This window comes from Ranitomeya variabilis, chromosome 2 (assembly GCF_051348905.1).
Source record: "Ranitomeya variabilis isolate aRanVar5 chromosome 2, aRanVar5.hap1, whole genome shotgun sequence".
Lineage (NCBI taxonomy): Eukaryota > Metazoa > Chordata > Amphibia > Anura > Dendrobatidae > Ranitomeya > Ranitomeya variabilis.
In genome coordinates, this window is record NC_135233.1 from 489,314,547 (window position 1) to 489,329,366 (window position 14,820).

General features: G+C 42.5%; 1 protein-coding gene across 3 annotated transcripts in view; it reads left to right on the plus strand.

Moving 5' to 3' along the window:
* The window catches only part of TOLLIP (toll interacting protein), a 59,227-nt gene extending 48,699 nt beyond the window's left edge, over positions 1–10,528 (plus strand). For 2 of the 3 annotated variants that reach the window (XM_077287904.1, XM_077287905.1), the window contains exons 5-6: positions 238–325; positions 4,864–5,570. In XM_077287904.1, the coding sequence (XP_077144019.1) occupies positions 238–325; positions 4,864–5,075 (300 nt within the window). In that variant the 3' untranslated portion in view covers positions 5,076–5,570. Of the gene's footprint in view, positions 1–237; positions 326–4,863 lie in introns of all 3 variants that reach the window. The other variant, XM_077287903.1, reaches the window with a different exon arrangement.
* The last annotated feature ends 4,292 nt before the right edge of the window (positions 10,529–14,820 follow it).

Sequence of the window (14,820 nt, forward strand, 5' to 3'; positions counted from 1 at the left end):
GTGCATTATGTGCACTCTGAGGATCTCCTGCTTTTGCCTGATTGAGCAGTGGTCCTGTGTCCACCTGTATGTAATGTACGTAGCGCAGGTCACGTGCAGACTAGATTCTCATCTGCGTGGTCTCCACATAGCGGCCAGTGACAGCAGAAGTCTCACTGAAGCCTAGAAATCCCTGAATTGTGATGCCTGACCTTATTTCTATCTCTTGCTGACTTTCTATGTTGACTTCTTTTGTAGTCTCTGCCCGCAGCAATGATGCAGCCTCAGCCTGTGGTGTTGATGCCTACGGTTTTCCAGCAAGGTGTCGGCTACGTACCCATTGCAGGTGAGTATTGATCGTGTGTGTGTGTGTATATCTATATATACATCGCTGCAGGTATGGTCTCCATAAGCTGGGCCTAAATAGGGCTTGTCAAGCATAAGTAAAAGCTGATTTACATGGCACAGACTGTCTGTAAGGTTGTCTTTTCCATATTGGATTTTGTAGTGGAGGTGGTGGGTTCATATTGGTCCCAGCGCATGATGTCCGTGTAGGGTCCTCTCCCTCATACCATAGTAAACCCAACTCTGCAGTCTTATATACTTGTTCTGTTTTATTACTAGACGACCCAAAACCCGTGACGCCGTGGTGAGATTAGCTCCTGTTTGAGAAAGGTCATGTAATCAGAAAGTAAACGAGCCGCGCAGCGAGTGGCGGTATGACTGCCCTGGAGAGAGGCGTTCCTCTTTCACATTTTGATTAGCAATCTGTTTGAGAAAGGTCATGTAATCTGACCGCGGTGTCACGTTTTTGGATTGCCCAGCAATAAACAGAACACTTATTTGACACTTTTTCTCTTCAAATTGCAAAGTTCTTTTTACATATATCATGGCAGAAACATAACAATATAACAAAGCCTTGCTGTTTGTTTTGTGTGGAAACATTGTACACATCTACATTGTACTCTAAAAGTCTAGAGTACAAGGGCCGATCTCTGATCCCTGCGGCCCCTAGACCTTATGAGTGACTAAAAGACCCAAACAGAAAAGCCCAGTCAACAAAGAAGCTCATCTATCTATAATAACAATAACCAAAAAGAAGGAATGGACACCAGAGCATATAAACAATTATTAATTTTATTATAATTTCATAAAAACAGAGAAAAATAAATGCAAATAATAAAAAGGGCTGATCATCAAAAGGGCAGCGATACCATAGTCCAAGTAGAGTCAGTATATGGGATACGTGGGTATATAAATGGATGATTATAGGAAAAGAAAAACTGGGGGAGAAAATATGTATATACACCACACAGAAGGGGGGGCTGTCATAAGGGGGATCAATATACAAAAAATCTATATGGAAATAGAATATGGAATATATTATCAGGTTTTATTGGACCTTATTGATTGCCGACAATTTGCATTCATCTGTTTTCTATATGCATATCTTCTGTGGCTGGCAGTATCTATAATTTTTTTTATTTAGAACCCTAATCTTATATATTGAAATTACCATATTTTACTATTTGCACAAGCACTTTATGTTGCCCCACTGATTATATATATCTATCTCTATCCATATAAATTTTAACAAAATATACTGAACATTCCTTATGACAGGCCTCCATGTGTGTGTCTGTATATATACACATATATATTTTTGCTCCCCTCCAGTTTTTCTTCTATAATTATCCATTTTATATACGGTACCTATGTATCCCATGTATTGTGACTTTGCTTGGACATGGCAGGCACTATGGTGTCGCTGCCCTATTGATTCAGCCCTTTTTTAATTGCATTTATTTTTCTGTTTTTATTAAACTATAATACAATTATTAATACATTTTGATATGTTCTGGTGTCCATTAATTCTTTTTGGTTATTCTTAGGTGTGACTAGCAAGATACCCTTTTTTTTCTTCAATACCTGTTATTTAAGGATGGGGGGGATGAAAGGGATTGTTAGGAGAAATGATCTGAAAGCCAGTCTGACCAATTTGCTAGCAAATTACATTCTGCAACATGGCTTCTATTGCAAAAAATAGGAGTTTTGTCTGCTTCTAATTAAAAACTTAATTGCATTTCAGTAAATTGCCCCAGAGGTTTCCATGGTCCTCTCAGCCTTTTCTCTCTGAGGCCGCTTCTACTAAATGAGATGGTGGTCTTCCCTTTAGCTTTATTCGGATGCTCCCTTACCTGCCAGTTGGCTTGGCACCTTTATTGATGACACAACTTTGTTACTACATAGTTTTGCACTGATGATGATCTGCTTCTGCCTTCTGGGTGCACTGGCCCAGTCACCATGTCCTCCTTGTCAGGCATACTGGTCTTTCTGGTTTGCAGAGTAGCCCTGTCATTACATCGCCATCCATGTACTGAGCCTTGCTATATGACATGACCCAAACCTGAGTCCTCTCCAGAAGGAAAAGCTCCCGAAATCCTCTGCTGACAGCTATTTCTGGGTTCTTTGTCCTTGTCACTGTGCAGTAGGATGCTGGGTGAGAGGGATGTGACCGAACAATATGGCGTAAACGTTCTCCATTGGGGGAGCCCCGAAACACAGATGACTCTCTGCGTCAAAAGCGTCTTGCCCTGCCAACTCCTACCCTGCTCTGTACCAATAAGGGTCCGAGACCTCCGAATCTGATGTCTGCAGATGGCGGCCTTTTCCTTCTGCAGAAGACAATATTCAAAGACAAAGCCTTGTATAGGATGACTGTCATCCTGTCTCATCGTTTATTATATGTATTCTATTTCCTGTCGTGCATTAGCATGGTCTCCGGGTGCTCATTTCTGTCTCTATAGCACACACCGAGGACTTGATTCCTTGTCTCTGGGTTATATAGCTCGTCAATGATCCATTTCCATCATCCACACAGCGGCGTTTGCTTGTTTTTGCTGTGAAATCCATGGAATCGTGGCCCAGTAATTCTAATCCACAGAGAAAGAGTCATCAGCACACATACCATGTGGATCCAACTTTATAGCCAGTGTTTCTTTATAGTAATGAGCATTACTGGAAATCAGGTCATTTACTATTTAATAAAAATCTGAATTCTTGCAAATTTACATACTGGCTACTGAGCCCAATACTCTCACACCCACCTGTTCTTTGGAGCAACCAGTAGAAATAGGCTCTGATCTGGGCAATGGTGACTTGCAGGGAGTGGGAGGAGGTGAGCTGTGACCATGTATCATGAGTGGTGGATCCTGTCTATCTACAGTATAATGTAGATGATGTCTGTCATAGTGAAAACTTGAGATACATCTTCTGTACAGAACGGAGAGTATGAGTTTAGTATTCGGCCTTATTCTTGCTAATATCCGTCTAGAAATACGGTGCGACCACCAGGCAGCGGGACGTGCCCAGTAGGTGCTCCTCCCTGGAGCATTGCATACTAGATCTATGCAAGCCCTGCACCGTTTATAAGCCTGCCGTCCCTATGCACTGCGTACACAAGACATTAATTGAGGAATTGTTACTTGAAGAGCACAAATACAAGATTTGCTTTTCTGTCTGATGTTAAACGTAGTGAAGACATGAGGATCAGTTAGAGGAGGTGGATGGGGCCGGGCCGGGCTGACTTATATACATGGTGGCTATTAGAGCCTTTACTTCACAGGTTTTTCTTGTTGGGTGGGATGTCTTCTGCTTATTGTCTTATTGCCTTCACCAGTGTATTGACGTTGGCCGGTAGAAGCCTGTTCACATTGCATTGTTAGCGGGAAGTCTTCACATACAAGGGGGTCATTTTCTACTTCAATAGATTTAATTCTAGTGGCCGGTAATGAAAATCTCTGCATAAACCGGACCCAGATGATCGTTCTCAGAGATTATACTCCTGACATTTTGTCCACGTAGGGTTTAAGAAATCTCGGTTATGTCCGCACTGAATTTTGTGACTTGTCTTTGGTGCAGACTCTGGGCCAAATTCCACATAATGGGAAGCGCGTCGCAAGCAGAGTTGAATAGGAAACCTCTATAGTAAATGTGGCATATTTTTTTTTCTGCTCCTATCTGAGTGCAATCAGACAAGAAGAAAAAAAAAAAAACACTGCCTGCTGCGATTGCATGTCATATTCGGATTGTATTCACCCATATAATTCTATGGCTGCGTGTGAAATATCGCACTGCACTCGGATATCACCCAAGGCAGTGCGATTCCCACCGACGCTGGCAATAGGAGACTGAGAAATTACTTTCTCCGTCTCCTCCGCAGCTGTGCTGCGACTTTCTCATGGGAGAGGATCAGAGCACAGGGCACTGACCCTCGGATCACTCTCGTGGCCGAGCAGGAGCCGAGGGTCATTAGCGTATCGCATCCGATGCTATACGCTCCTGTGACTCCGGCCTTGTGCTGACTCTTCTCCCCCAAAGCTGCTCGGTTCCCCTGCTCTATGACATGCTGCCTGCAGGCTGGACAGCGTTTTCAGAGTTACAGGTACTCTATAAACTAGTACAAGGAATGTCTGAACATGCAAAATGTCCTCTGTCCCCTTTTACTTTCCCGTTTTTCAGACTGTTCTAGGTTTTTCTTCCTTGATATTTTTTATTTTTAAGTCTGAGAGCTAATTTACCCTGTAATAACTCTGCAGTGCCAGTGCCTAGTACAAAGCCACCTCCAGGACTGACCCCGTTTGAAGTTGGTGCTTTGTTCTTTTGGCTCAGCGTTTCAGCACTGTCACCGCTAATAAGGAATCCTATTTTTGTGCAACATTTTTCTATGAAAAGAAACTTCTATGCAGTAAAAGTTCCTGTTTTGTTCATTGACAGATCAGAATCTAAAGTTTGATCTGTTGATAAATCTTTGAGCAGTTTTTTTTTTTTTTTGAGCCTGAAGCATGGGCAGTAATAATCGAGACTTTTTTCTCTTCCTTCTAGGTATGCCATCGGTTTACAACCCGGGAATGCCAATGACTCTACCGCAGCCGGCTGTGAACCCACAGCACCAAACAAGAGAAGAAGACCTAAAAGCCCTCAAAGATATGTTTCCAGGCATGGACCAAGAAGTCATTAAATCCGTTCTCGAGGAACATCGAGGCAACAGAGAAGCAGCAGTCAACTCCCTACTCCAGATGGCCGAAGACTCTTAGTGACAATCTCGCTCTGCGGTTCCCCTTTCCCTGCCAGCGTCCTATATGACTTGCCAAGATGGAATCTCCGTTGATCCTTTTTTCTTTTTTCCTCCACTCATGAATTGTTGTTTTGCCTGTTCATTGTGCGCTCTATCAATCTTCACCACCACTACGAGATTTGTGAATTCCCTTCCATTATAGCTCGCCCTGCAGTACTTATTCATGGAAGTGCGTGTACTCCAGGCCGCTCTTCAGCTTACCCTACCGATATCGTTTTACAATGGGAATGAATGGGAATGCGTATAAGCTGTTGTTGGCCTGTGTAGAATGTGATCTGTTTTATGTTTTTAGTGAAAATTAATATTATATGGCTAAAGTCTGCCAGAAGGCGGTATGTACCGATTTATGGGCTCATGCGGGGCTATATGCCACGAGCTCATTGGCCTGGTATCCACCGTTCAAGAGAATATGAAACAAACTCTTAAATATATATATTAAAATGCTTAAAGTAAAGGTTTTTAGTCAGTTATTAGGTCTGATCTCATTCCAAATGGTAAGGTACAGATCCATCATGCAATCATTTCTCCTGCTACCAGGAGAGCCTCTCATTCTGCTGTATATGCAACAGATACAACTATGCAAAACCCAAATGTAAGATCGGCGTACAGCCGCGGCAGAGCACTCGTCCTCTCGTTAGTCTGCTTGAGCATGTATATTTGTTTTTCATCCATCTCTGCAGCGATCTTGCTCCTATGAAGCCAGAGCTGTCAGTCAAAGAGGAGATGGATGGGAAACAAGTAGGTGGGAAGGTGCGCTGAACTGTTTGGCCACACCACGGGTGCACAGAGTGCCTGTGCTTGGTTTGAACAGTCGTTTTGTGCTGACACTCTTAAAAGTAGCCTCCACACAATCCTCTGATATCTGCCATCAACATGAAAGCCTAATTGCTTTATTTTATGCAAAATTTTCTTTCCTTTTTGCAATAAATCTGAAGCTTGTGTAGCGACACTGGCCATAGATGCATTAATTCAGCTGATGTAGGGGTGTGGATTGCTGACAGTCGAATTTGTATGGATGTCAGCTACCCCTTCTAGACATTTATTTTCAGGTATGACCACCTTTTTTTTTTTTTTTTTTTTTTTTTTTTTATTCAACGCTCATGAGAAAACCTCTTAATGTGTTATGACCCCAGCTTCTTCCATTGTGTGTAATAAACCGCCTGGTCACTGTGCCCCATTAGATTTTATGGAAGGCATAAATGGGGGTTTCTATGATGCACAGAGAGCCATTCTGTGAAAACAGCTTTGATGGACCCCACACGCCTATGGATTTACATGGCTAGCCGTTCTTTTCCACTCTCAAGCTGAAGTGCATCGCCTAAGAGTTGATCGCTGGGTTGTCTTCTTGAGGAGCCCACTTTTGAAGTGCAGTAGTTATCGCTACTTTATTTCTTCCCTGTAAGGAGCCATCTTGTTTCTCAGGCCTGGATACATTACACCTTTCAAGTGGGTGTACCAACTATGTGAGTTATGTTTGTGGAATTCCTGCTGAAATTCTAATCTTATCCTGAACGTGTGAACAGGGGCATACACATGAGATATTTCACGTTCAGCTGACAACTCTCCTGACTTGGCCAAGCATTCATGTGGTTTCAATGTTCGGAGGAGAAAAGCCGCTGCCGGGAGCTATCTACCCTGAAGGCAAAGGCAATGGCTTTTGGTATTCCATTAGGTTGATCCTTCTTGTCCCCTTACTTCATCTGTCAGGGGAAGAGTCGGAAGCTCCCCATAAATATCATATGGCCTGATGGTCAGAAAGAAATTTGTGGGTTCAGCCATCTTTCATTGGATGTTTATTGGGACCTTAAGACAACTGCTTAGTTTTAACTTGCCTGAGTAGTCTCCTTAAAACTCCCAATTCAAAGTTACTTTTTGAAATATACATATACAAAAGCTGAGGTGTAATCATTTTGTTGTGTGCGATACGTCCCCTTAAGCTTAATGCGCCTATCTCTAATGCATCCGTCGGGCACTGGTTATATTCATTTAGATCTGTTGCAAGTTTTGTCAGATTTGACATGACATGGATATTAGAAAGGCTTTTTAAAGGGACTGTCGGCGCAAAATGACTGTTCAAACCAAATACCGCCGCTTGGTGCTTCATGGTGGGGCCAATCACTCACATATACCTTCCCGCCTGTTTGGTTTCCATCTATCCCCACCCTTCTCTGGCTCTATGAAGCCAGAGCTGTCAATCAAAGAACAGTGGAAAACAAGTGGGTGTGAAGCTCCGATCGAGCAGCTGCACTGTTTGATCAGTCATTCTGTGCTGACAGTCTCTTTTAATCCCAAAAATTAAAAAGCGGTAGTGGTGGTGACTATGCTTTACATTTGCTGTCATACCTCGGAAAAATTACAATCAAAACATTAAAATAAAATGAAAACCAATGTTTTTATGGAGGATTTGCCCATCCCTCTCCTATCTTTAGAGATGGCGGTGTGCCAGACTGTGAGGCATATGCATTGCTATAATAAAACTCAAGGTTCATATTTTCTTTGGTCTTACCATATTTATTGCACTTTTTCTTTATGGGATCCAAAGCTTTACTCCAGTGTTGCTGGTGCCTGGCAGGGAATATACTAATGGTAGCTTGGTTCTTTGGCCTCTGCTTATTTGCAGAAATGGTTCTGTCCAGGGAATGTGTATATAAAGAGTTCCCCTTTAAGACTGTATATTTTTTGATGCACATTAATTGCTTTAAAATGGGGGAACAGCGAATATATTATGATGTGAGTAATCTCTAGCAATCTTGTACATTAGGACAGTATTAGTTTTGATAAATGCTAATAATTAGTGATGAACGAACGTACCCTAATAAGGTTATCTGAGCATGCTCAGATAACCTTATTCGGGCACGCTTGTTCATCACTAGTAAGCCAGTGGACTGCTGGATCATTGCAAACTACCAGAACGGTCTCCATCCAGAAAACAAGTGATCTGCGCCCATCACCGAATCCCAGATAAAGACTTGTATGTCACTCTGAAAGGATGGTGGAAATCGAGTCCATCTTCATCAGGATTGAGGAGGTCTTCTGGACTAATGATGATGACGATGGACGTGGATCTGCAGCCCAAATATTTCACCTGTGTCCTCATTGTATGTTTGGCTGCACAATTTACTGCACATGTGGCAGGAGGGTCGTAAAGCTATAGGCAGGAGATGGTTATTGATTTGATGGGGCTGTTTAACTAGGATTAGGGTCCACGTGTAGTTTCAACCAGATTTTGCCTCCTCTGTCTAAAAATAATAGTCTTCTAAAAGGCATGGTTTTCTGTTGCTGTTTTGATTACGTTATTTTGACGCCTTTTTAGCATTGTTTTCTTATGCGTTTTTAATTATAATACGGCTGTAGCAAACTCTTTTGTTTGTATCCAGAGTGCAAAAAACTGCAAACAAAATCATCAAAACTGCTGTGGCTAGTGTTTAAAGGACTTGGGAAAACCGATGCTATCGGCATGTTTTCTGTTTGAGAAGTAGGGAAAGATTTTTTTTATGTGTATTTTGTGCAGAAAAAAAACAATTTATTAAAAAATAAAACCCTGCATGCACAGACCTTAGAGGAGTAGTGAGCTTCAGGTGTTGGCATATGATCGGTGATGTGTATGAAAAGAGCTGGAGGGCTGGCTCACTCCATTACCTAAGCCAACCCCCTTTTTTCAATTTGACTAAATGGTGAAGGCTGCAGCCAATCATCCTGCTGATTGGCTGCAGCACTCGTCTAGCATTGTTTGTCAGTAGACCGTCAGGGGAAAATGGCTGAGATGAGTGGCGCTGGACCGGGAGATATCTATATTTTTGAATCATAAATATAATATAAGCCGCCCTCTACAAAGCTGAATGCTTAGTGTCGTTTTAGGTTTTTTGTTTTTTTTAAGCTTTTATTGAATGCAATAGATGAGGTCTAGTTTTCTGATGTAATACTGTGGTGTTTTTTTTTTTTTTGTGTTAAATGTGAGCTCAGTCTATGATGCACCCCACCGTGGAGCTGTGAGGGGTCACTATATGGTTCTGTATTGCACAACAAACTGAAAGCCAAAGTTTAAGTTTTACTATGAACAACATACTTGCTGCTGAATAATTATGACTTTGTTTATTCATGACTTTTTTTCTCTTCATTTTACATCCCCTTTATGTCCAATGTGGGATAAAATTGAAAATATCCTCTAAATTAGGGGAGTTTAATTATGATTTCTATGATCATAAAATTGAGTCTCCCACTTATCGATCCTTTTATTCCATCTTGCTTGTTTTCTGTGAATCTTTCTTTTGACAGAAGGGATGTCCTGATATGCTCCACTTTCTCTACAAAGAAGTAGTAGGCATGTATCAAGGCAAGCAGGAGAAGAAATGACCATTATTGCCATATAGGGACCCCATATTATGTTCTGGTGATGGTCTTTTGCCCAGAAATAGTTTACCTTTTTGACAAGTTCTCACCTGACCACACCATAGGTCAGACCTTTAGGACCCTCCAAGGAAGGGGCAGTGGGTGCTCCTCTATGCCACCACCCATTCATTTGCTATTGGGAGTGCTGGAGAGATTATTTTTGGATCCAAAAATAATCTGGGTTAATGAGGATCTGACCATGGAACACCAGCAGATCTCAAAAAGGGGGCGTCCAAATGTGATCTCGCTCCTGTAGACAATGAATTGAGTGGCGGTCCGCATGTGGATAGATGTGCCAAGGTGGAAAAACCTTTTAAATGGTTATATTGAGATTGATAAAAAGGTTTTGCCTCCCCCCCCCCCCCCAAAATGGTGCCGCTATGGACGATGTCATGTGTGTAATATTGCCGCTCCTCATCCTGTTTACTTAACTAGATCTGAGCTGCAATCCCAAACACAACCCACTGACCAGAGTGGCGCTGTTGCTGGAGAAGTGAAGCAGACCCTGGTTTGTAGATATTCAGGGATCCATAAGGAGGGAGAGACGCGTTCTCTGTGCAAGTATCGCTCCCTATTGTTGCCTTATTACTTTATGGAAGAATATATTAGTAGGAATGTTGTCGAATTAAAGAAATTGCTCCATTTGCCGTCCATCTGGTTGGCGGAAGCGTCAGAGAATCACTCTCATCATTGTCCTATTATGTGCAATAAGGAACAGTCCTGGAACAATGACCTCCCCCAGTGGCTCAGTGGTTACAGGAATGACCTCTGCAGGTTTCCCTTGTGTCGATCTGTTCTCTGCGTCGCGGCCGGCTCCGGTATGTACAATGCTGTCTGCAGTCCACACTGTACTTTGAGGTGTATTTTGTGGTGCCTATATATAATGTGTGTGTGTGTGTGTAACATATATAATGTTGTAATACCTTACTTTACGTTATCACATGTAAATGGATTCACATTGTGCTTTTAATGTCTGTCATTTTAATTAGCTGTCCAAGGTAATAAATGGATGATTATACTCTACATTAACTGCATTCGTGTTGCTTACATTTTTGTATGGACTTCAAAACAATTAATTTTGTTCTTTTAAAAGCGTTTTCCCGAATACTCCGTCCCTGCTGCAACTCTGACATCATATCAACCGCACTGCGGCTAATCAGTTCGGCCGTTGACCTCACCGATTAGCTGCAGTGCTGTTGATGAGAGGTCAGAGTTGCAGCAGAGACACAGATCGCGGAGAGGGAGTAAAGCTGTTTTCTTAAAACAAACTGCACCTGGTGACGAGTGTTTTTCTGAAAATTGAAAATCCCTTTAAGGCTGGGGTCACACTTGCGAGTGTGATGGGAGAAACTTGCGCATCAATAACCGGCACTGTCGCCGTCACTCAGACTGGAGCGTGCGGCTGCATAGAAATACATGCAGCCGCACGCTCCGGTCCCGACTGCCGGCGGCGGTGCTGGGTATTGATGCGAGAGACTAGCATTGCACTCAAGTGTGACCCTGGCCTTATACTGATATCCATATGCACTAACGGGTAACATTGATAACAATGATGGCAGGGACCCCTGTTCTGGACCACTGTCCATTAACCAGTTCGAAAACTACCAACGTCTTTTAAACTTGGGCGAACCAGAAAAGTTTTTCAAGCAGAAGATGCTTTAGGAAACTTTGCAGTTTTTATATTTCTGAAATGTCATGTATAGCTTGAACATGTGAACAAGTCATTTTCACACATAATTGCATATAAAATATATTTTATATACCGTACATACACATTTTTCACACCGTTTCTGGGTGGAATCTGCCTCAAAATGCTGTGTGCACCTATTCTTAAAGCAGATCTGTCACCAGTTTTCTGCTCCCCCATCTCAAGGCAGCATAATGTAGGGACAGAGACTCCGATTCCAACTGTGTCACTTATTGGGCTGCTTGTATTGATAAAATCCCTGTTTTATCTGCTGCAGATCTAGCAGTGCTCAGAATGCCCACCCACACACCACTGATTGACTGACTGCTTTCTGCCTATGCACAGGGCACACAGAAAGCTGTCAATCGGTCGTGGTGGGGGTTATATAGAGCTCTTAAATACCGAGAACTAGTTCTCCCAGCCCAAGCATGGCAGTTGCATAGAAATACATGCTGCCATGCTCTGGACGGGAGAGCCGCAAGCCAGTCCTAGTGTTATGTTGTGATCTCCGTCCGACTTAGTGTGAGCAGTGATTGGACAGTGTCAGACAGTACCCCTGTGCAAGACGCACCCCCAGCTGGTAACACCCACTCACGACTTTATTCATACATTTCTAGGTGGAATAACAGAGGAATGGCACAAAGTGGAGTTCTAAGATGAGATGCTCCAGCAATCTTATTTTACGGGGAATACATGTACAGTATTTACTAAAACAGACATGTCACTGGGGTGAGAGATTCTCATTAAAGGCATGTGAGAACCAATGGGGATAAGGCGGTCTTCTTTCAGAAACCGCGCCCCTTTTGTCCACTACTAATGTTGTTGGTGACATCACAAGTGCAGCACAAGAAGCGGGCTTCATAATCCAGACAATCCTCAGTTCCTTGGTTTTCGTTGAGACACACCAGTCCATGGGATGCACTACACTCCTGTGTAGAGAACAACTCGCTGAGAGGGACGTAGGGGAACCTGACTAGGCGACACTCTGCCGCTTGTGGAGCAGAACATATGGAATAACCCAAATTAAGAATTGCTGTAACATTTTCAAAGTCTCCACCATCGGGGCCAGAAGTGGTGGAGTGAGTGTTAAACCAGTCGCTCCAATTACACTGGGCAGTGGAACAGCTGGTTGGATTCCCTGCAAGAAAAAAAAAAAGTTTGACATAAAATAGTCAAATAATCACATTCGTCAATAAATATAGGTTTAAAGGGGTTTTCCAGAATTTTACACAAAATATTACGAAAAAGTTGGGAATTAAGAAAAACTTTTCCAATGATGTCCTGTCCATCAGTCGCCTGAGTAACTGTCAATGGCCTCAGTGGTGACGTATGTAGTATGTATGTGGTCGAGTGACTGAAGGACAGGGAGACGTTCCAGCATGGACCTCCAGTACAGCGAAGGGTTGGAGGAATAAGTTTAATTTTCATAATTTACTTACTCCAGAATATTTCCTAGTCTAGGGGCATTTTAGTTCAAAAGGTGGAATGGGTCAACTCTACAATACATTGTACCACTGCTATGTAAAGTACAACTTTTGCAAGAACGAAGGGTGGAGAAGGATCTAGACCCCATTTGAGGGCATTTTTTTTTTAAATTCATTTCTGGATATAAATCATTTTTGTAATACAGCCTGTATGTATAACAGTACAGATCTGGCTGCAGAATAAGTAAACAGTAAATATGCCAGTGAGTCTGTTCCGAGTGGAAAAACCAGTAAGCGAGCCTCTCATTAGCCATCTGCTATGTATAACATGGGGTGCCTCGTTCTTGGCTTTTGAGCCCCCTGAGGAACCAGGATCAAAGTGCGACTACTACTTATGCACCCCTGGTGCTACTAATTTTACTCTGCCCTAATAATGGTTTCTGTTATAAGTGTTTTGGGAAAAATGCACACTGAACAAACTAAGGGAAGAGTCAGAGGGCTGTATAACTCGGGTGAGGATCGCAATGCTCGGACTGGCCATCGGCTCTCCTGACACAAGCGTGACAGCTTGTACTTCGATGCAGTTGTCACGCTCTGGTCGGCCAGTCCAAGCACTGCGTTGCGATCCTTCTACTAGTTATGCGATTGTCTAACTTTCCCTTATAATATTTAAAGCGGGAAAGGCCACTTATTCATATGAATCAATGTTAATACATGTATTACCTGTTGGCACAGCTGGCATGTCTGTGGTTGAATGTTCTTCATCTCGGTCAGTGTCACAACAAAGGAATTGCACCTCAAAGTCTATACAGGTGACCTTATTGTCCTCGTTGAGGCAGGTCAGCCCTGTGCTCTTATCACATGTTGTGTTGTACTGAAGTTCTCCAAAGGGGATATATGGAAATCGGACAGAGCGGCAGTGAATGTCTCTAGGTACTTGGCACACATTAAATCCTTGGGCTGTGATGTTTCCCAGTGTCTCCCAGTCTCCATCACTTGAGTCTTCGGTTGGATGGTCAACATTAAACCAATCTGTCCATTTACAAGAATATGGAGTGACTTCAATTGGCACTGAACAGGAAGGAAAACAAAAAGGTAAATTTATTTACATCCAAATTGGCAGAAAATAAATTTTGATAGTTTTCTGTATATTTTAATCTGGCCCTTCCCCACATGCCTTAAAGTCTCATGATGACCACCGTTGTTTATATTTCCTATTCGCGCATGCAGGGTAGCTATAGCATACAGTTGAATCCAGACGTTTCCATACACTATATAAAAAGACACGCATGTTTACTTGGGATTGCCAAAAGCCAGAATAATGAGAGAGGGAGAATGTTTTAAGGCATTTTTATTACTGCAAAGTCAAAAGTTTCCATACATTTCATTGGTATTTGGTACCATTGCTTTTACACTGAATGACTTGGTTCAAACATTGGGATCTCCTTCCACAAGCTTCTCACTATAGTTAGTCGGAATTTGGACCCATTCCTTCTGACAAATCTGGTGTAACTGATCCAGGTTTGTAGGTTGCCTTGCTCGCACCTGCCTGTTCAGCTTTGCCCACAAATTTTCAGTAGGATTGAGATCAGGGCTTTGTGATGGCCATCACCATTTTGGCAGTATGCTTCGGGTCATTGTCCATTTGGAAGGCACATTTCCACCCGAGCTTTAACTACCTGGCTGATGTGTTGAGATGTTGCTTCAGTATTGCCATATAATCTTCTTTTCTCATGATGCCATCTATTTTGTGAAGTGCATTATTCACATTTAAAACATTCTCTCATTATTCTGGCGAATATTAATAATTATGGCAATCCTGATTGACCTAAAACGGAAAAGGTTTATTCTGATTTCATGTCAGATATTGAGAAAAACATGCAGATGTGTCTTATTATATAGTGTATGGAAACTTCTAGTTTCAGCTGTATGTGCAGTCAGGGTAGCAATTAGCATATGTGCAGTCACTTGCAGACTAGACATGCACGGCCTCGCTCAATAATAGTGAATTGTGCGAGGCCAGACAGATTTAGTGAGAATTTGTCCGTAAGTATGCAAATCACAAATTTGCCGTCTCATGACTCTCTCTGCTCCGCTCCCAGCATCCGTCAATCCTGACAGTGTGCACTGGGAGGATTCACAAATCTGCCGTCACATAGTGATTGCAGACCTGTGCCCAAGCCTGGATAACCTCTTTAAGGGCA